The 24,080-nt window shown below is 39.0% G+C and overlaps 1 protein-coding gene across 1 annotated transcript in view; it reads left to right on the top strand.

The window, feature by feature from the left end:
* The window catches only part of oca2 (oculocutaneous albinism II), a 143,760-nt gene that overhangs the window by 88,885 nt on the left and 30,795 nt on the right, over positions 1-24,080 (top strand). Inside the window, exons 16-21 of the mRNA XM_061236206.1 lie at positions 1,134-1,281; positions 3,165-3,222; positions 4,867-4,975; positions 12,525-12,652; positions 16,480-16,539; positions 20,364-20,468. Coding sequence (XP_061092190.1) covers positions 1,134-1,281; positions 3,165-3,222; positions 4,867-4,975; positions 12,525-12,652; positions 16,480-16,539; positions 20,364-20,468 — 608 coding nt within the window. The remainder of the gene's footprint in view (positions 1-1,133; positions 1,282-3,164; positions 3,223-4,866; positions 4,976-12,524; positions 12,653-16,479; positions 16,540-20,363; positions 20,469-24,080) is intronic.

Here is a 24,080-nt window from a genome sequence, read left to right on the forward strand (position 1 = left end):
ATAGAAAATGTTCAGCATTAGCTGAGCTGAGATGCAGCGTAAACAGGGGCGTGTTCAGTCAGAAACAGAAGACAAACAGCGACCAGGAGTGAGGAGGTGGTCCACCTCTGCACCGCTCCCTTCCTTTACTAATAATTAAAATAATAATAGGCAACCACGGCCTTTGGTTTGACCCACGAAAGAGGTGGTAATTAAAGAAAAAATAATCTTGTGATGTGAATGGAGTATCACATCAATCAAAAAGCCCAGTTTGCGTGATGTTTTACAAGTATATTTAAACATTAATAAATTTGATTTATGCATTCAACCATATGGGCTGGCTATACAAACACAAAGTCTTCAAACAAAACTGGTTTTAGTCCAGGACAAGGCATAATCTGTGTCAACAAAACCGCTCCAAAATAACCCTATTTAATCTATAAGTAATTGCAGTAATTTTTTGCAGTAATTTAAGTCATTTTTAGATCATAATTGTAGAGAAAAACCTCCACTTCTAACCTCTGGGAGGTTTCTGGCACGCATGTCACAGCTGAGATCGTGGTTGGCCCATTAGGCTCTAAGCTGTAAACGGAGTGTGCCTGCTACCAGAAACCAACTGTACTATTTACAGTGGAGCTGTCAGTCGCAGTTGAGGGAAATGTTCATTTTTTTTTGTTAAATGTCCCATATTGTGCAAAAAGTCGTGGATTATAAAGGAGTTAAAGGTGTGAAACACTGTGAAAGTTTCAAAAAGCACAGTCTCCAAATTAATTGACACAATCCATATGAAGAAAATGTGCATTGAAGTGAGTCGTTTGGAGTTGTGTGAAATTATGACATCACAATGATATACTAATTTGCTTCAGCATGGTCTACCTTGTAGCCAAAACAAATCCAAGCGCTTGGCATAGGCAGCATTCAGTTCATTGGGACTAGCCAATCAGAACAGAAGTTCATTGATATCAATGAGCCTTAAAGACACAGTCACTAAAACTGCCTGTGCCTCATGAGAGGATGTAAAACTGTACTGAGATTGTTTTGGTGCTTAAAACAACACACACATTGTGTTGTGGATATCAGGGCCCAAAATAAAAGACTGGAAAAAGTATTTAGGCAAAGTTGTTTGCTCACTTCCTGTCCCTCTGTGTCTGCAGAACTGAAGCACGAGATTCTTGTGTGGAGACAGACAGCCCAGCGCATCAACCCAGCTAGCCGGGAGGAGACAGCCGTCAAATGCCTCCTGATGCAGAAGGTTCTCAATCTGGAGAGTCTCCTACGAAAGCAACTGAGAACATTCCAGAGGTAAAACTGTTTCTCTTTTTTTTTCTTCTTTTTTTTTTAGGATTACATGGGTTTTACTGTTTGGTTTAAGTGCAAACTTTTGGCCAGGTCTCCTTAGAAAAAGTAATTTTGAAATTCCTTTAATCCGATCCAATCTGCTCCCTTGTGGCTGAGTCGTCGATGGTTCAAATTATTGTTGCGTTCATATTTATATCTTACAAAAAACTGTGACAGAATAAAACTGCACAACGGTGATGTTAGATTGTTAAATAGACTCTCTGTTAGCGGGAACAGCATGTTAGATGCTTATCAGCCTCTTATTTGCAAAGCAGGGCAATAAAACAATCCTTGATATCAATTCTCTATGTCAAAAAATCCAATATGTTCCAAAATAAGAACAAAAATATATAATAATATGCTATATATATATATATATATATATATATATATACACACAAAAATATACAATAAACACATAGTTTATTTCCACGTCCGGCTGACGTTTTCCTTCAGATGTTGAAGAACATAGTTTGGTGAACATATAAGTTTGTCTCGCAAATTATCAAATACAGAGGCATTTATGGAACCAAATATCCCACCTGGTTATGAAGCTACGACTGTTTCTGTCAAACGTTAAAGTTTATTTCACCATTCATACATTCATATTCATCATTTTGTTGTGACTATACCTAAGTGAATGCCGTCTTGAACTACGTATTATTGTTGTCTAAATGCATTGCTAGGTCATTTCTGTACCAAACTAATGAACTACTTAATGTACAACCCTGTACTTTCTTGTCCATTCCATATAATATAATGTGTCATATTCAGGTGATGGACAGTTTAGGAATATCACTGTGTACGCATAGCAGAATGAATATACAGATGTGCGTAGTTACAGTATGTAGACTTGCTATAGATGTAAACCTGTAATTGTACTGGCTAACGGGGCTAACGGGGTTGTAGTTAACCTAATTTTGAAATAAAGTTGCATTTTAAATCTGATGCAGTTTGGTTAGAAAGCATTCGGGTTAGTTAGAAAGCATTGGAGAGCTTTTTAGACAGTTTGGGCATGCTTTATAAAAACATATTTAAAAATCTGTTTTACTCTGATCATTCAGGAAGGGACTAAAAAACAATCAAACAAAACATTATGCACCCCCCCCCAACCCCCCCCCCCCCCCCCTTCCGATTTGGCATGAGAGGGTGAGGCAGCTCTCTTCCAATTCACTTCTAATCATACATATTTGTAGCCATGCTTGGCAGGCGATCTTTATGGTTTGATTTACATAGCCTCCTCCCTACACAGGAAGAATTTCCCTTGAGAAATCTTCTGAATGTGACCCTATAAAAATACATATTTTGTGTTTCAAATTTTATGTAGATTTATATATAAAAACAAATCACCAAGTTTGTCCAACTGGGTATTTATCAGAGTTATGTCAGGTTAAGAACAACATAGTGCTTTTAGCTCAAAGCTATGAAACAGCAAAATTCAAATTGAACCTCTTGGTTATGGGCTCAGCTTCTAAACCATTACAAGAAGCTGCTGCCTCAATTGTGTAGGCTTCAGAGCATCGTACACAGGAAGCAAAGTGTACTGTAGCTCCCAGCAGATCGGTGCTTACTATGTCCCTCCTAGCACTGAATTTTAAACACCAGGAGCTATTATTTGACCCCCCCCTTTCCTGGTATCTGTGATCTTGACACACGCTGATTTGATGCTGAGTATCAGAGGCCACATTGCACATTGCCTGTGAGGTGAGGTAATCAAAGCATGCTATATTTGTGTTAACCTCTATAATTGAGGTTTCCTCTCAAGTTCCAGAGAAGTGCTGTGCCTTTGAAATTGAGGCTTTCTAAAAAAAAAAAAAAAAGCTTTACTGTCCAAATATGTTTTTCAGGCAAATTTCACAAGAAGACAAAAACTGGGAGAACAACATTCAGGAGTTGCAGAAAAAGGTAAGCATGTACAGTGTGTAAAATTAAGTAAGCAGTACATATTAAATTACAGTAATCAGTTTAGAGTTTTCAATCAGTTGAGAGCTGGTTTCCAAATGAGCATTTACAAGTATGTAGCCACACACACACACTGGTTTCTCTATTTAGACAGATATGTTCAATTGCTTCCTTAGTTCAGTTATAAGAGTGCTTTCAGTATCTTGTCTTGATTCTAGGCTTTATTTATTTATTTATTTATTCCAGCCTTTAGGGTCTGTTATTCATGTTTGTCAACATGAGGACCATAGCTGTGTCAATGAATGTCAAGGAATGAGCCATTATGAGTCAGAGACATAGGCCAAACGATAGGACAATTGTCTAAACAAAATAAGCAGTTTGGAACATCAAAATGAAAAAAAGGAATCAGGAATAGGAACAACACACAGGTTCTTTTGCACTGTACAGTAGATACAGTACTAGTCAAATGTTTAGACACAGCTTGCCTTCTGATTCAAGTTTTACTTCTTCTGTTTGTAATAAAACTAATCACATGTGGTCAAAGTGCAGATTCTCAGCTTTTATTAAAGGGTATTTTAATAAAAGCTGGTATTATACATTTTGGTTTCACTGTGTAGAAAAAACTACCAAATTTCACAGAATTATTCCATTGACTTCCAAATGTGTCAGCAGAAACATCCCTTGTATTATCTACAGCATATCTGGCAGCAGCATGATGGTTTGAGGCTCATTTCATACCTTGGACCCTTGATGACTTAAAGACATTTAGCCAACAAATGTGTTCTATATTCTGTATTTCACATTATGTTCCATGTTCCTTTGTATCAAACATTGAAATGAGGGGCTATGTATAATAAGTGCTGTAATTACTACATGGTGAAACCAAAATGTACTGAAATGCCCTTTAAGAAAAGCAGAGAATCTGCACATTGACCACCATGTGAATTGTTTGATTATAAACAGGGACAATAATACATTAATTGGAAAAAGCAAAAAAGGGCAAGGTATGTCAAATTTCTGGCAGGTACTGTATACCTCACACAAATGCAAACACAAAATGCTGTCACGTCATCAATGTATTTTGGCTACCACTGGCTTTTTATATGCATTCAAACATAACAGGCTACAAGCAAATGACCGGCATGACCTTGTGGTCAGGGGGCTCGGCGTGTTACTGAAATTTTGTGGGTTTCAATCCAGACTTTGGTATTGCCGTTGTAATTTTGAGCAAGGTACTTAAACTGTAATTGATTCAGTAAAATACCCTGCTATATAATCAGATTCTACGTAAAAGTGTCATCTGTGTAACTCACTCTGAGTAAGAGTGTCTGCAGGATGCAGAAGTGTAATGTGGCTCACTAAAAAATAACACATTGCCACACTGAAGTGTCACATAAAGCAATGCCAGTGTGCCGACTGCAGCATCACACCAAATGCACCTCTACTTTCAAATTGTCCTCCCTTGGATATTCATTTTAAAAAATCTCCAATTTGCAGCTGCAACCTCATTAACAGAGGCTGGTGTGCTTTTATTTTTGAAATGACAATGTGCCAGCAACTAATTGAGGTCTGTTTTGAAGAATGTGACATTTATATTGCTGCCTCTGCTCTGCTATTCACAAAGTCTCTCCTCTTTCCTGTTTCCAGCACCGAATAACAGACAAAATCCTGTTGATAAAATGCATCACTGTCCTTGGAATAGTCATCTTCATGTTCTTCCTCAACTCCTTTGTTCCTGGGATACATCTTGACCTCGGTAAGAGAAGGCATCTGCCCCATTGTTTATGAAGAGAAGAGTTAATTATCATGAATCCTGGGCATTGTTTTGCAGATATGCTTGCAGTCATAGGCCATGGTGTGTAATTACCCAGCATGACTTCCTTCTCTTTGCGATAATGCATTCTGGGTTACTTAATAACAGGATGACAGAGCAATGGAAGTAGAACCGAATAAGGATGAATGTTTGGACATGTAAAATGTTTGTATATTCCCTTGATGAATAACCACTGGCCTCAAATAAATTTAGATTCCATTGTATAAATATTCGTATGGTCAGGATGCAAACTTCATAAGTTTGCCTCAAAGTAGGATACAAAGACATTCAGAAATTGCTATGCTAATCAGCAAGTTTTCAGATGTTGACGACTGGATCTGTCTGTTGCACAAAACAATCTATTTGTGTCTCGGCACCGTGGAAGGCATAAAAACATCTTCAGATAAAAAAAGAAATCAGATAATGTAACTGCAGGAGGCCACGCTTTAAGCATGACAGGAAAGATTTCTAAACACCATTACCAATTTCATTGAGTCAGAGAATTTCCTCTGAGCTTGTGGGTTGTCGTCCATCTTGAGATCTCCCGCCTCCTGAGAGTGTTCTTTCCATCTCCGCGTGCCTGAAGGCTGCCTTGCTCATTTCTACTACCATTCTTTCCATTTGTCACCAGAACTCTTTGGTTCCACATGAATTTGGCCAAAAATACATCTTTCCTTGCCAGCTAGTGCTTCATGAAGGATTGTTTTAATTGTTTTAATTCACATTACCAACAGCATTGTGGGTCTATTCCATTTAATCTCAAGTCAGTTTTGGAAATTCATTGAAATCTAATTTTGTAAAAATGAAAAAATCTTTGGAAAGCTACAGTATATGAATTGAATTTCCTTTTCTGAATAGACTGAATAGACCCTAAAGTTAGTGTCCATCCACCAAGGTGTTCACTGCTTCCCAAGCTGATTTGCGCAGTAGGCTAATTTGGTTGGAGATCTGCAGCCTGTTGCACCAGTATAATGTAAATTCAAGTGTAGGCTAGCTTAAACATAAATAGAGTTACATCATAACTTAATTCAAACCTGTTGCACCAACTCATTTAGTTCTGACATTAATCCTTACTAGAAAGTAAAAGTAATTCCTAAAACAGTCATTGGCATAGAGCATTCATCTGAAATATTGTAAAAACTGTTGCATTAAATGATAAGATTATAATAATAATAAAAAACTTCATAGCAAGTCAACTGTTATCTATTTAGACAGTTAATGCAGTCTAAATAGGCCTGCATCCACGAAAGGCCAATAATGAATCACCAGGTGGTAGCTGTTGAGATAGAATAACAGCCATCATAAATATTACTTGAAGCTTATTTGACGTTCATTTACGGTCAACTTAGATGTAGAGTAAGTATGAATTGTGCAACCAAAGACAGCTTTTAGTTGTAAAACTAACTAGTTACTAGCAATGTGTGATCAAACTTATGTTATACTGGTGCAACAGGCTGCAGCTGCACTGTGTGTGCATCTTGCTCAGGTAGAGACTACTAAACTAGGTTGGCTTCACAGATGTGTTTTGTTAGGCAGGTTTATTCATTTGTGTTGGTAGTGAATGCAGAAGAGAGCTGTTGATATGGATGCAGGTGTAGATGTATCAAAGTCTACCATATGTAGAAGACTACACCAGCAGGACTATAAGAGCCCCAAGAGTTCTGGAGCAAAGTCTTGTGAATTGGACAAAGATTAACATGTACCAGAGTGATGAAAAGAGGAAAGTGTAGAGAAAAAAAGGAAAGGCCTATGATCCAAAGCATACCAGCTCATCCATGAAACATGGTGGAGGGGGTGTTATGGCTTGGGCCTGCATGGCTGCCAGTGGAACGGGCTCATCAATGATGTCACTTGCTTTTCTGTCAAAGACAGCTCTCTGGTCTTCATGTTGGTTCTTCACAGGTAAAACCGAAGGCCCATAAGAAAAATAAGAAAAGGTAGAAACACACTACGCAGCTTTCCTGCTTGGCCTCCAATTACATACAAAATCACATAATATCATATGACATGAAGGTTGTAACACAAGACTTAAATACTTTTTATCAGGTGAGAATCAAGAAAGCTTCATAGACATGCTTAAACCTTAAACTAACCAACACAGAAGAAACAAGATGCTATTTTGTTTGTTTGAACTTGAATAAACCCCCTGACATTACATGTCTTTTCTCAAAAGTACAATGCAGGCCCTTTGTGACATTAAGTTCATTAATGCTTGCTAATGCACAAAGGCCATATTTATTAATTTAGAGAAGATATTTTGGAAATGGGCTGTAATTAAAGTCTAATTAAACTGCCACTGTTAGACTTAATTTGCCCTTTCGCATTAGCAGGTCATTTAATTGTTCTGTGCTGCATGTGGTAAAAAGCAGGTGGTAATTTACCACATCTTTATCTTGCTTTCTAGTTGAATTTAGAAAACCATACATAATCCTCATACTTTGTTCTCTTTCACAAAAGCAATTTCTTGATCCCCAGATTCCAGCTTTCTGAATCCTGGCTATTTATACTTCTTGGGTCTAAAGAAGTGACCACAACAAAAACTTCATACAGATCTTTTGGTTCTTGAAAATAGTTTTAGTTTTGGTAGAGAAGGCATTTAATAGGTGTGAATTCATATTTTCCCAACTTAAAAAAAAAAATTATGATTAAATAGCAAACAGGTAAACTGGAGTACAATGGAAAAAAAATGTCAATGGTTGGCGCCTTTATCAAAAGTGTTGTACAATTCATGCTTTTCATTCAACCATTCATACTCACCAATGCCGATTGGCTGCCATGCAAGGCACCAACCAGCTCGTCAGGAGCATTTAGGGGTTAGGTGTCTTGCTCAGGGATACTTTGACACATCCCGGGCGGGGGATTGAACCGGCAACCCACCGACTGCCAGGGACGACATTGCTCTTACCGACTGAGCCAATGGCGCCCCTAAATTTTAATAAAGAGACATGGCACTGTGCATTCGATACACCTCTTCCAAAAATGATGAATTATCCCATCAGCACGTTCAAGTTCTCTACAAGGAGATTTTAATTGGAGAGTGCTTGCGATCAGCGGTGTCCCTATTTCCTTCAGGTTCTGGAGCACACCAAGGGGAATACTGGTATAAACAAGAAATCAGAAGTTATGAAAAGATATTTTAAAGTTATACTTTTTTGACAGTTTTCCTTTTGAAGGCTGTTGCCACTCCAGTTTATTCATCTGTGAGATCAAAATCAAAATGCGAGATTGGACAGCCAATGCTCAAAGGAAATAAAAGTTAAATGGCACTTTAATGTAACAAACATGAATGTAAACACATATTATATGTAGTAACCCATTGGTGGAATACTACAAATCTGCTTCCCATTCTTGTTGTAATTGGAATAGTTGGAATATCCAACATATATAAAATATGTTTTTAACAAGAAGACCCTTGAAAATCAGCAGTGCCTTGAACAACAGCTGCTCTCATTGACCAGCTGCTTCTAACATCCCCCTTCCAGTTTTATAATTATCAGTCTTGGCATCTCGACGGAGGCATGCCTATAGGTCTAAAACACCCCATATAACTCACTAAACACAACCAGTAATCAAACTTTATTCATGCAGACAGAGCTCACCAGGTCTGTGTAGAAGACCTCTGTGTCTCTCTCACACTCTATCTCTCTCCCTATCCCTCTCTCCCTCTCCACCTCCCTCTCTCACTGCACACACCAGCTGTGAAATGATTTCCCCCAGGTAAAATCAAATTTTGCCTGGAGACACACACCCCCCCACCCCCCACGCACTGCCCCCTCTTACAAAGGACTGTGGGTAATTTCAGGCAACGACCACTGCCAACGCTAATCCCTCTACTGGAGTGTGTGTTTAGAATGTGATGCCTACATAATGAGGGCTTGATTAAACCGGCCAAGCTTGACCAGATGAAGTGTCAATCAGTCTCTCTGTGCAACTGCTTGACTCTATCTGATTGTTCTAAAATTAGGCCTGTGGTAGCTAGCTGTTTTTGATGAGAATGCTGGCTCCCCAACTTAGCTGGAAGCGGGCTTATCATGTATACTTTTTATTGTTCTACATTTTTTGAACCCCAGTGACCAGCTCATTTTTATCTTCTGACTTAGAGGGTGGGACGGAAATAGGTAATGCACAACATAAGTTGGTCTTGGCAATAGCTTGGGCATTTTCTGCATTTACTGTACCAGTTCTTATATTGTATAGTACAGTAGACAGTAATTCAGTTGGCTCATGTGACGTTAGTTTTTTTGAATCACTGCATTTTACAGTGGGCTCCGGAATTATTGGCAAACTTAATAAAAATTGAGAAAAAAGGCTACATATATTAAACCACATGGATAATTATATATTTATTATGTTTAAACATATAGGAAAACGATATACTTTAAATTCAGTTACTCGCATGTTTCAATGTTTTTTATTTTGTTATTATGATTCTTTCTCTGAAAACCTCACTTTTGGAATTTTCCCCCATTCTTCCTGGCAGACATATTCTTCTGCCTCCTTGCATGTACGGCATGTTTGAGATCTCTCCTCAGATTTTCAATAATATTCAAGTCTGGGGACTATGGTGGTCATTCCAAAACCTTCACCCGTCTTTCCTGGAGGTCCTTCATGGTTGATTTTGAGGTATATTTTGGATCATCGTCCTGCTCGAATACCCAACTTTCTTCAATATCTGGACTGACCTTTCAACATTAGCCTCTAGAATTTCCTGATATTTGGTGGAATCCAGTCTCATACATTCTCATAATTCCAAACTATGGCACATGGCATTTTGGATAAAAGTATCTGCAAAATATAATGTAATGTAATGCATTTTAAAAAGGTGTTTTTTATTTTTACTTTTAATTTAATAGCTATTTAGAGAGTTTTGTGGAAATTATATGAAAAAATTCCTTAAAGGGAAGCTGTTGCTAAGAGATAATTGGCAACAAGGCTGTCACTCAATTATTTTCCCATTTCACCATGTTAAGTGTGTCTAGAATTTGGCATTTCATATTTTAAACTGGCATGGCTGTCTGTCTGGCATCTAACAATTGCAACAAAAAAAAAAAATACATTACTCTTGAGTATGGCTGGTAACATTATTTAAGGCTTTAATTTAATTTGTTTTCAGTTATCAGGAAGTGCTTATTTCCCATGGCAGGGTGTCTGATGGGGTACAGTATCCAAATCCAATGTATTTGGAAACCACAGTGGTCAATTACCAGTAGAAATATATGCGACACACTGGGTGAATTTGGCCAGCAGTCTTGGCAGAAGGAGAAGTGCATTTGTGTTGTCTCAGTTGCTGACGTGCCACTCATTAAAGCATTTCTGAGCAGTGGAAACACCTGCTATCCTGCACATGCACCTCTGCTCTTTACACTATTTATAGTACTGCTTTTTGTTTATTGGTATACGCCAATGAAAGGAGAAGAATGGTGTGCAAGAAGAAATAAAGAGCAGAATGTGGTGCAACATTCGTGCTCTGAGGCTTACAAAGAACCCCCTCCAAACACATTTAAATAAACAACATGCCTGTAGTTACATTGGGAGTGAATGAACTTCCAGCACCAGTGGTACCATTAATTTCATTACCTTTAGATTGACCAAATAAAAGCTTCATGAGAAAGAGTGGCGCTTAAGCTAATCATCTCACAGATGTCTCTCAGCTACTGTATGTATCGATTGCATGACACTGTTGCACCCAATTATAATTGATATGACCGTCTGTTCATCAGGACCCAAATGAAACTCAGTTAACATGTCAAATCTGCTGTAAATTTAAACAAGAACAATGCATCATTTTTGTGTGCTGTCTGAGCCCTAGCTAAACTGCCTATTAAAAACCCCAGACCCTGTTACCAAATACAATGGGGTCCCAAAGTCTGAGACCACTAGTGAAAATGCTTCTATTTTGCATATTTAATTTAGCATATTTAGCAACGTTTTCATTACAAGTTATATTATCAGCATAACATTTTGAATGAAAATTTAGTTGAATCTTTGAAAAGATTACATTAATTTCAGAATTTTGTAGTATTTGGTATGTCCACCTTTTGCTTTAATGGCAATGTACACTCAAGTTTGCAAATTTGCCCCCATAAATGTTCAATGGGGTTGACGTCAGGTGATTGTGGATTGTACTCCTTGCTCTTCTTTGGTCTTCAAGTAGTTTTTTTCAGTGCAAAGCTCTGAAATAACTTTCATTTGTTTTATTTTTTCAAAATCCTAAAATCCTGTTTATTTCCTGTTTATTTCCTGGATTACATCAACCCCCCAACAAAAAAAACCCCAGATTTCCAATGTGGTCTCAGACTTTTGGACCCCACTGTCTGTATTCTCATAGTTGTGGTGTAGAATATAAACAGTCACAATGTTATTGTATGCAGTAACATATCATAGTATTATGGATGCACATTTAAACAAAGAGTTCTTCCACTAAATGCAAACTTTGGTCAATTAGGCAAGGGTAAAACTCAATGGTTGAAAAAAAAACAAAAAAACCTCATCATCCGTGTCTCACAAAGCAAGATTGCAATATAAATTACATTACTGTAATAGCCTATCCCTCCTGATACCTCTGAACCAGAACACGATAAATTATGCAGGCACTGAAATATGGATCGTATAAATATGAGTAAGTTAGAGGAAGGTGAGTGCCCACATTATATAATTATTACAGTAATACAGTAGTGATTAAGGAACTGCCATTTAAATGATATTTAATAGAAGACAGATGGAGCTGTATTTTATTGCTTGAATTAATTAAAGTATTCGCCCTCTACAAAGTCCCCAAGGAATCACAACCATTTATTCCCTTGTCATTTCCTCTGTCTTTTGAGATGTTCATGAAATTATGGTGTGGCTTAACCCATATATTTTCCACATGAAGAGTTGCTTACAAAACAAGAGTTCCACCATTGAAAAAAAACCTACACTTCACCTACTCTTCATAAAATGATTGTTCCCATAAAATCAAAGCTGTTTTTGTTATCCTGTTGGTATCAGTTATCCTGAATCCTCTTTATTTTGGAGATTGAACTTCAGACAAGAGTGTTTTCCCAAAATGGATATCTTGTTTTTGAACCAAACTCTTCACATGTTCCTTATCTATATTTCCCACACATCCCACATATTCCTGTTTAGGAGGGAGATTAGTCCTGTAAAAATATTTTATTGTACAGAGATGAATCCCAGACAAACTAGTTGATCAGAGATCACTGTGAGTGCAAGGTCTCAATTTCTTTTTTCTTAACTTTTTTTTGTTTTGTCTGCAACTCATGAATTTATCAAAAAAGTGTAAAAAGTAGCTTTCACATAAATATTAGGCATACTTTGCCTAAAACTTTGGCAACAGACAAAGTCGAGGACAAAGCTAACTGTAGTTACATTGAAGCCTAAATGTGTGGCCTCTGACGATAATAACCGCCATTATTATCCAGTCTTACTGGAGTGCTGTGCCATTAGCCACTGTGCCATTAGCTGACCTTTGGCCCTCCTACCCCCACAGGCTGGATTGCCATTCTTGGGGCCCTCTGGCTGCTGGTCTTGGCTGACATCCAGGACTTTGAGATCATCCTTCACAGGGTGGAGTGGGCCACCCTCCTGTTCTTCGCTGCACTCTTTGTCCTAATGGAGGTACCCCACAGACTCACCACCAAGTCTGTAATTCACAATGAAATGTGAATTATTGTAATATTATATTATAATGAAAATAGATTAAAAAGGCTCTTTATAATAAACACCATGGAAAATGATGTGTATATGTAATGTTCAAACATGTGGAAAACTACTTTTGTTTCAAAGCATTTTATGTTTTGATCATGTTTAAATGTTTTTCATTTAGTAATCAAATTTTTTCTGAAAACCACAGGTGCAAAAACATTGGCACCCCTGAAAATTATTGTAGATAAAACAAAGTGAAATTGCCAATACAATTTCACTTAATATCTAATATCCTAATATCCTAATATCCTAATCTTAGTCTAAAGGAACTATATTGTGTCATTCCATCACTTCCTGTTTCACTAGAGCACAGGTGTCAAACTCCAGTCCTTGAGGGCCGTAGTGTCTGCTGGTTTTTGGGGTGTTCTGGGTTCATTCAAGTCACTGATAAGTATCCACACGCCTTGTTCTCAAGGCCTTAATTGGCCTTAATTGGCAGCTGATTGAAAGGAAACCGCAAAAACCCGCAGACACTGCGGCCCCCTGGGGATTCAGTTTGACACCCCTGCACTAGAGTATAAAAATGGGTAACCAGCAGTGGAGGCTCCTCCATAGAGGTGGAGGAGGCCTGGCCTCCCCAATAATTTGAGAGAAGAGAGAGATTTAAAAAAAACAATAAATATATTTCTTTTATTTATTTATTTTAACAAAAAACATATTTTTTATTTTTTTATATTCATATTATTTTAGTTTTGTTCATAAATCTAAATTTTCCCATGGCTAAAACCCAATATTGCAATTGTAAAGCAACAGGCCAGATTTCCCTATCAGTTTGTATTAAGGGAGGCCTGGCCTGGCCTGGCCTCCCCTAGGAAATGAGATTCTCATAGAAGTCAATGTAATGCATTTTTTTTCATGCCAATATGTGATTGGCCAGATCACTGAAAATGGGTGGGCAACGGAGGCCTGGCCTCACCATGCATTGTGTCCAGGGCTGAAAGATTGACATTTTGTTCGTCCAATCACATGCTACTGGTTCATTTGGAATCAACTATCCTTTCCTTTCCTATTCAACACAGAAGCCATTTTGAGAATTCGCTAGTCACTTCAGTCAAACAAACACTCGCCATAGTGGCTACGAGTCCTATCAACTTGTGCTTTTCAGGAAATTTAGAGAACACCCCTGGCTATCATCCCTGGAGTTTATAGCTCATTTGGCCAAACACTTTTGCTTAAAACTACCTCGGAAGTCGGCGAGATTCTAGCGCAATTTGAGATCTTGGGCTGGAGATATGCAGATTCCAGATACTAGGGAGTGAGAATGACATTCAATAGGTCATGTTAGACACCATTTGGGATTTATTGAACAGTTTTATTTTTAATGTAGTCCATTTCGTTTTATTACAAGTCAATTTAATAATCTTCCATATCAAATTACCGAATTGTTGCTCTGTGAGGAAATTCACTCTAAATACGAATAGAGTGCTGCCCTCTAGTGGATAACGTTAACGTTAGATAAAGCCAACTGGAACCATATTTTTACATATTTTATATTAAATATATTGAATAAAACTACATATGATAAAGAAAGTGTTATCTTATCTTTTTTATATGCTAAACTTGATTAAATTGGTGATTACATGTTGAAGCTGTAGAAGAATGAAAAATGTAAGCTAAACAAAATTGTTTTTAACTACATAATTAAAATTCCTGCCTTTTACACATGTTCACTTGGCATTTATATTACATCCAAATGTCATTTCTCAGCTTAATTATCAGGCAGGCTCATAGACTTACAGCAATGTCATTTCTTCAGGAAGGCACAAGGCTAAGCTCTGCACAATGAATTTCATCAGCCAGAACTTTCTGACTGTAGCTTACACTCCAAATAGTATGCCTTTGGCCAGCACAAAGACAGATAAGAGAACAGGGAACATTCCATCGCGAGTGAAGTGAGCAAGCGGAAAAAAATGGCCTCCTCAATTCTGGAAGTCACCAGCCTCCACTGGTAACCAGCATGTAAAGTCCTGGATGGTAATTGACCAGTTCGGTAATAGGTCCAAAAAAATGGGTCAACATGTTTAGCGGCAAAAGAGGAATGCATACCAGGAAAAGCACCGCATACATATAGTGGTGGGTCATTGATATTTTGAAGTTGTTTTCCTGCCAGTGGTCCAGGGGCACTATTAAGATCAATATTTTTACTGTTTAAGTAAAGACAACAGGCTGCAATGGCCATCTCAGTCCCCAGACGGCAATCCCAAAACCTGTGGCCTGAACTGAAGAGAGTGGTCAAAACCCAAAGTTATCAATGATTCTGAATCATCGCTCCAAATGTCCAAACTCATGGCTGTCATCTTTGCCAGGGGTGTTTGCACAAAATATTGGGTTTTTTTTATATGAAACATTTAAGACTTTGGTTGATTCCATTGAATATTTAATTAAGCACACATCTTTATGCATGTTGGAAAATAAAACTAATGTCAATAATTGTATTATGCTTAAGCTTTTAGTGCATATATATCAAGGGTGGCAATAATTACGGAGCCCATTGTATGAGCATTTATTGCATTTCAAGTTTTAAGAAAAGTGTAATGTCTGATGAAAAGTTCAGTGCTCAGTTAGCTTTTTATTTAAAAATGTTTTTTGAAGACCACCTATACAACCTCAATACAAGTTCAAAATTATATAATTACTTAACAGTTTAAAACAAAAGATAGATACAGTATATTCAAAATATATTCAATAGACAATCCAAAACATCTATTCAACTTATTAACATAAGATGTTTTTGTTTTTTACATTAATGGCATTTGGCAGACGCTCTTATCCAGAGCGACGTACAACAAAGTACAAAGTGCATACTCATAACTAGGGATAAGTGCGCTGAAAGACCCTAGAGGGAAGTACAATTTCAACTGCTACCTCCACAACAAAGATAAGGACCAGGGCCTATTTGGTTATCATAATTATTATTATAATTTTATTTTTTAATCGTAGTACTGCAACACGCAAATGCATGAACAATGTATGAACCACTTACCTAGCCAAACAATGCTTACCTCGCCAAACTAAACATCCTGATACACAAGTAAATCACAGAAAGACAACAATTAAGGTTTACAGGGAGATAGGGAGGGACAGGGAGAGGTGCTGCTTGAAGAGGTGCGTCTTCAGTTTGCGCTTGAAGATGGGAAGAGATTCTACTGTTCTGACCTCAACGGGGAGTTCGTTCCACCACCGTGGAGCCAGAACAGACAGTAGTTGTGAGCGTGAGGTGGAAGTTTGGAGAGGGGGAGGTGCCAAGGGGACTGTGGAGGCCGAACAAAGAGGTCTGGCAGGGGTGTAGGGTCTGATGATTTTTTGGAGGTAAGCTGAGGCAGACCCCTTAACTGCTTGGAAGGCTAGCACCAATGTTTTGAATTTGATGCGAGCCATGACAGGCAGCCAGTGGAGAGAAGTAAGCAGGGGGGTGACGTGTGTGTTTGGGAAGGTTGAAGAGCAGACGAGCTGCTGCATTCTGGATAAGTTGGAGGCGGTCTGATGGCAGACGCTGGAAGGCCAGCCAAGAGGGAGTTGCAAAACCTTTTAGAAAAGTGTAGTTTTTTATAAAATTAACAATCAGTTGTTTGTGGTCAGCCAGGCATGAATGTTAAACATATTACGTAAGACACGTGTTTTTTTGGGTTTTTTTTTTTACAAAAGATTGGATAACTTTTTAATAGCAACTTGCTAGTGTACACGGACATATTTCACTGGCAATAACAACTGTAATGCTGAATGTGTTTTGTTTCCTTTAGGCATTGGCCCAACTTCAGCTCATTGATTACATTGGTGCACAGACAGCTTTGTTGATAAAGGTAAGCCTGTCTGGTCTGTCTTACTGTTATCAGTAGTCCAATATCTTTGACAAACACTGCAAAGGATGAGGGTTTTTGTTTGAACAGGCCATGTTATATTGTACGATATGTGCATGTGGTTTATAGGGGACAGAACATGATTCTCATTCCCATGGACTCTCATCCTTCTCGTGTGTTCCTCTTGTGAGGAACTTAAGGGGAAAATCTGTTAATTTAATCACTGTGTCCATTTGCTTTCTCCCATGCTGACTGCATCATGGCTGTCTGTTACAGTAGATGGAGTGTCTTCGCCTTGCATGGAGGCCATGTGCGTGCAAGTGCATAAGTATGCGTGCACGTGTGTGTGTGTGTGTGTGTGGGTATGCGTGCGTGTGCGCGTGTGTACATGCATATGTGCATGTACAGTGGGGCGCAACAATTTGAGCACCCCTCATTTAAATGTCTGTTACAATGAATCTGTGTGTGATCGAAAGCAAACCTGAAGACAGATGGCACTCTAAATGCCACTCTAAATAGCACAGAGTTAAATATGAGACTTTTCTGCATTCTGAATTTGTTTTACTGTTGATAAATTAGAAAAATAGAAAAAATACCCTTTTCAATTATTCTTTGTTACTTTTATTAAGTAAACAAAAGTAATGGTTACTTAGACCCAGACCCAGGTGATTTACTTGTTCGGGCTTCAATGAGTCAGGTGAGTATAATTCCATGGCAGAACTTTTTATTCTGAAGTAACTCCATGCCTTCTAAAGTGTCCAACTGCAGTGGCTGTTCTGTCGGGTGTTAACAATCATGGGTTCAGTTGTCCAAGCATTTCAGAATGAAGATGGTTAATTTCTTAAAAGAAGGCAAGGCTGCAAAAACTCTCCATGTTGGAACAGTTGAAGTCAAGGCAAGGTCTGGAAGACCAAGGAAGATTTCAGATAGAATGGTCCTTGACCTGGTGAGAAATGCTCAGAAGAATCCACACATCACTGCAAAAAAAGAGCTGCAAAAAAGAGTAGCAGGTCTAACTGTTCACAGGACAACAATACAACATACTTTAAACAACAAAAACCTACATGAGCTGACAGAAAGAACAACCTCAAGACAAAATTAAGTGTCTGAAGTATGCAAAAAAAATTGAGAAGCCTGGAGCCTTTTGGAACAATGTGCTTTGGACTGACAAAAGCAAAATTGAAGGTATATTTGGATAAAAAAGGGTGAAGCCTTTGTAGAGAACACCTTGGCAACTGTGAAGCATGGAGGTGGATCCATTATGCTTTGGGGTGGTGTGGCAGCTGGGGGCACAGGAAATATTGTGTGAGTGGAAGGAAGAATGGATTCCACCAAATATCAAGAAATTGTATCAGCTAATGTAAAGTTGAACTAATAAAGTTAAAGAGAGGTTTGGTATTCCAGCAAGATAATGATCCAAAGCATACCTCGAAATCAAACATGAAGAACCTCCAGTAAAGACGGATGAAGGTTTTGGAATGGCCACCACAGTCCCCAGACTTGAACATTATTGAAAATCTGTGGAGAGATCTCAAACATGCGGTACATGCAAGGAGGCCGAAGAATATTTCTGAGCTAGAGGTGTTCTGCCAGGAAGAATGTGGAAAATTCCAAAAGGGAAAATTGAAACACTGCTGCCGACAGGAATCACTTACAAGCTTCTACAATGAGTTACAAAGTACTAACTGACAGGGTTTCCAAACTTTTGCACAAGGCCTTTTTTATTTATTTATTTATTACTTTGAAACTGTAAACAGGCGGCACGGATGGTGCAGTGGGTAGCACTGCCACCTCACAGCAAGGAGGTCCTGGGTGTTTGCGTGGGTTTCCTCCGGGTACTCCAGTTTCCTCCCACAGTCCAAAGACATGCAAGCTAGGCTGATTGGAGAGTCTAAATTGCCCGTAGGTATGCTGGGATAGGCTCCAGCCCCCCTGTGACCCGCATATACTGAACAGGGTCGCAGGAGGGCTGGAGCCTATCCCAGCATACATTGGGCGAAAGGCAGGAATACACCCTGGACAGGTCGCCAGTACATCACAGCGCACACACACCATTCACTCACACACTCATACCTACGGGCAATTTAGACTCTCCAATCAACCTAACCAGCATTAAATACATATTTCTATTAAAATTGTTTACAGTTCATTCATTCATTCATTATCCTAACGAATGAATGAACTGTAAACAATTTAAATAGAAAGTCATCTTGCTTTAAAATTTTAAGAAATGTGTTTAAATGTACCATTCATAGGTCAGGTTTGCTGTTCACTTCGATATTAATTGTAAAAGGCCAGGGGTGCCCACATTTTTGCACACTACTGTATATGCGTGAGTGTTCGTGTGCATCCTTATGTGCATGGGCGTTTGTGTGTGTTCATCTGTGAATGTATGCATTTGCATGCCTGTGTGTATGTTTGTGTGTGCATATGTGCACGTCTTCTACATGTGTTTGTGTGTGAGTGTTTGTGTGTGCATGTGTGTGTGCATTTGTGTACTTGTGTGTATGTGTGCCCGCCTGTTTGTTCGTGGGCGTGTGTGTATGCGTGTGTTTGCGTGTGTTAACCACGCAGGCCCACCGAAAGCAGTGCAGTTGTTCCAGGGTATTGTGGTCAGATGGACCTGTCAGCCTTTGTTTGGCTGGCAGTGATCTCACCTCCTGTAATGACATGTGACAGGAAGTGTGCCCCTCTGATTCTCTCCTTTCACAACTCAAAGTGGGAAAGATGATGGGGGTGGATATGGTGGGTCTGCTTCCCCAGGGCAGCAGGAAGTCACACATTAATACCTTCTCCACCGTGTCATCAAGCTTTGACAGTACACCACGGCCTCCTTTGTGTGGGGGGATGTAAAATCCGCCCCTGTGATTCACTATCCTGCTTTGCTGCTTCAAAGGATCTGGCTGCGGCTTATAAGCCAAGTGGAACGGAGATCTGCATTACCTCCTACAAGCGGTGTCCAAGCTGATTTTGTTTCATCTAACAGAGTTTTTTGTATTGTTCCAAGAAAATAAGATTTTGTCCTTGTTTTTTCCTTTTCCTATTAACATATTAACAAGCCAATTGTCGACACAAACTCTGCTTTCAATTACAAAGTATGGATAAGTACACTCGCCTTTGAAACACATGGTGTAATGGTGCTGCATGTGTTCACACTATGGTCCACAAGTTGAGCTAGCACATGAGTTGGACAAAGACTTGTCATGTGCAGAGTTTGGAGAGCAGATTATGGGCACCCGATTGACTAGTGAGCAATGGTGGGACGCAGCCATCCCGGCCAACTGAATCCAAACATGCACTGTTCATGGGGCTGCTTGCCACAATCTGCAGTGGCATGGTCTGGACTTGATTCCAGATTATGGAGTCCATCCACACTCTGGGACAGTGCATTAAAAGGATACCTTGCCGTAAATTCCACTGATGTCATCTTTAGCAGCTTGAAAATGGAGCTGGTCAAGCAGGTTATATGATGGTTTAGCTGGGTATCAGCTGGTCAACCAGCATGGCCCAGCTGGTCATGAAGCTGATCTAGCAGGGTATGAGCTGGTCAACCAGCTAGTGATGGTAGCAGGTCAACCAGCTACCAGCTGTTTCACAACATAGCTTGAGCTGGTCAAACCGTGTCAAGCTGGGAGCTGGTCTGAACTGGTCAACCAGCTAAACCATGTAGAGTTGCGACCTGATCTGAACTGGCCAACCAGTTACCAGTTGTTCCAAAACCTAGCTTTTTTTCTGCTGTTTTTCTCAGCAGAATAAGCCACTCAGCCCCAGTAAGCAGCGATTTGGGGTAAAAATGTTGGGGTGATAAGGCCTCCTCTGTTTTGCAGTCTGTGCCGGAGGAGCAGCGCCTGGCTGTCGCTATCATTCTGGTGATGTGGGTTTCTGCTCTGGCCTCCTCGCTCATCGATAACATCCCCTTCACTGCCACCATGGTGAGACTCATGTTGGGCTGGGATTTGGGAAATACACGCACACACAGGAGCCCTCACCAAAAGCATGACTGTGACCCAGAAGGTTGGTGATTCAAGCTCTGGCATAGCCATGATAAGATACTGCTGTTCTGCTGGCATCGCATTAGGGGGGGATTGTCCCGTGCTTAGTCTAATCATCTATACATAACAAATTATTATAACTATAAAACATATGATTTCCTGGGGTGGTGGGGTCCAATGAGAGATATTTTCATGGGGCCCAAAATGGCACCCCTGCACACACACACATCTACACACATCTGCACACACACGTGTACACACACACAAACACATGTGCACACACAAGCATGTGCACTCAAATCAGTATACTGTATATCCCATTATGTGTTCATTATCCTTTCATAGTCATAACAACTGTTCCCTTGTAGCAGGTCTTCCTTCCATTTTAGTGTACAGCACTTTCTCCGGAGTAATATTATCCATATTTCATTTCACGGAATGCATCACCATTGCAAATGGGGGTTGGCAAGCTGTTTACTTGTGGCAAAACGTTCCTGACGCATCTTTAATATGAATGGAATACATTTGCTCCATTACTTTAAAATAACTCAAAAGGAGAACAGAGGGAACTATTTCTTTTTTATTATTAAATTAGACCAATAAGAATGAATAGATTTACTAGGTACAAATGTAATCAAGGAATATACACTCAGGGAGGATTTTATTTGGTATTTGTTAGACTTATTTTTTAGACTTATTGGTCTTCTGAGAGGTTTGACGCATTATGTGTACAGAGATGCTCTTCTGCATACCGCTGTTGTAATGTCTGGTTATTTGTGTTATCGTCACCTTCCTGTCAGCTTCGAGCAGTCTGGCCCATCTCCTCTGACCTCTCTCACTAACAACGCATGCATTTTTGCCCGCACAACTGCTGCTCAATGGATATTTTTTGTTTTTCTGAGATACTCAAACCACCCTGTTTGGCACCAACAATCATTCCATGGTCAAAGTAACTTTGATCACATTTGGACTGAACAACAGCTGAATCTCTTGTCCATGTCTGTTATTCATTTAGTTGCTGCCACATGATTGGCTAAATAAATATTAACAATATGTACAGGTATACCTAATAAATTGCTCACTGAGTGCATCTTGGACATGTACACTTATTCCCATTCCATTTGAACTATAATTAATTCATAAATAGACCATTTCTTGCCTTCTAGTGTTTGTTTGATAATTAATTAAAAACCCCTGTGCGATTCCCAATCTGGCTCATATTCTACTTTGTGGCTTTATAACTCCAAAGGTGACATTCACAGAGACTTGGTTTAAATTAAGGAATTTAGTTTTATAATTAAAGGGATACAAATACTAAACAATGTAAGACAAAAAAATCCAACATGAAGTTGTTCTCCTTTATTTTCCAATGAAATACTGAGAATCACAAAGAGATAGGTTCTAAATGTATATATTTTCTGAATCATAAACTCCTTAACTGCAAGTGTGCAGAATCTGAGGGTGATATGTGGAAGTAATAAAGATCCATGAGGCAAAATGTAAGCAGTGTACCCTGGTGTCCCTTAGTGCTTCAAAATCTATACAAAATGGCAAAATTGTGCACTGCAGTAAATAATAAAATAGTCATACTGTATATTTTACTACAAATCAACTGTTTTGAGTCATGAAACTCACTTCTGCATCATTTCCTAATGGGAAATGATATTTTATCTTAAAATATCTAGGGCAGTGATTCCCAAACTCAGTCTTGGGGCCCCCTGTGTATGCAGTTTTTTGTTCCAACCACAATTGCAATCATAGAACTTTAACAAGCGGTTATTTTTTCTTATTTGCCTTCCATGTTCAGCGGGCTTATTTACCCTCTTGAGCCACATTTTCTCAGACATAGCTATGCATGCCATGAAGAATAAAACAGTTTTTATTGTGCTATATTGCAAACAATTACATAAAAAGAGGATCAAATGTTAGGCTGAGGTTAAACAATGCTCTCCTAAATAGGTTGCTGAACACATGTGTTTAATTTCTTTCATAAATGTATCAACACAATACAGGTTTGGCTCATTATCATTTTTCATCATCATCATCACGTGGTTAGTTTTAGTGGCCAGGTGTGCACAATTTTAGGAGCCTATTGATTCACCTCAGTCTAGTACGATCAGTTAAATATAAGTTGCCTTTAAAAAAAAAAATATATATATATATTTAATTGCTTGAGATACAGCACAATAAGCACAATAAGCACAATATGAACTTGGGAATTGTATTATTCGTGGCCATGTCTGACATAACGTGGTTTAACAATGTAAATAAGCTCTTGAAACATCAATAGCACATAATCAAGAAAAATTAACAACTTAAATGTTAAAGTTCTGGGGTTGCAATTGTGGCTGGAACAAAAACCAGCATACACAGGGGCACCCAAGGACCTTTGGAAGTTTGGAAACAACTGATCAAGGGGTCCAAAAACCTATCCAAAACCTGACAATGAATAAAATGTGCTTCACTGTGTAAAGCAAGCATCCAAGCTATTTACGCTGATCCCTCAGTGGTTGTTATTTAGACATTGGAATGCAATATACTGTTAGAAAGCTTGCACTGTCCTCTACTCTACCCTAGTTCCATGTCTATTTCCCTATTGGATTGTTCAGGACAATAAATTAAGTGGTATAATTACACAAGAATTCCTCATGTCTATTTCACTATTCAGTGAGCAGCGTTTTTCACCGCCGTATTGAAATACCGGTGAATATATATTTTTTGGCTTTATGTCGTTGTTATGATGCAATACACATTTCATTTGTATCCGTGAGTTCATACCCTCAGATAGGGTCATTCGAGTTGCAAATGAGACTTGGTAGGGGGTGCTTGTTAACCGGCCAAACTAGGGGACACTTCAAAAAATTCAATACAGTTTTCCCCTTTTACTTCGCAATGAATCTGTAAGGTTCTGTGTTTTTTTGTTATATGTTTTGTCTAAGTGCTTAGCGTTTCCGTTCCTTATTACCCTCTGTGCACACCATAGTCTGTCTGTCAGTTCATTAATTCCCTTTCATTCATTTCACCTGTCTCCCACTTCCTGATTGTTTCCCACACCTGATTGCCATTCCCTCTCGTTACCTGTGTATAAAACCCCCTTTGTTTGTCTAATTTTTCGCCAGAATGTATTGTGTCCAGCGGTTATTTCTGATTGCTACCGGTTACAACCTGTTCTGTTTTCGACTTCCAGCTCTCGCTTTATCCGTCTGTCTTGTTTTGAACTGCAGTGTATCGACCCGTTTTGGCTTTTCAACTTTTGTTTTCGGATTCTGTTTTTATTTAGTTGGCCTGCTTATTATCGTCCCTTTGCCTGTGACTTTGACTACGTTTTGGATTATCCTTGCTATCTCTGTTTGCTGGTGTATTGACCCTCTGCCTGGACACTTTATAAAGAACTGCCTATTCCCTGCTGATTCTGTTTGCTGGCTATAGACCTCCGCCTGTATACTCTGCCCAGTTACAGAGTACTCTGATTGCTACTCTTTGGTCTTGCTACTTGGTCTGTTGTTCTGAAAGCCTGACGGTATCTGGAATAAAAACTTTGTAGGTTCCTCT

This window comes from Conger conger, chromosome 3, assembly GCF_963514075.1.
Source record: "Conger conger chromosome 3, fConCon1.1, whole genome shotgun sequence".
NCBI classification, from domain to species: Eukaryota; Metazoa; Chordata; class Actinopteri; order Anguilliformes; family Congridae; genus Conger; species Conger conger.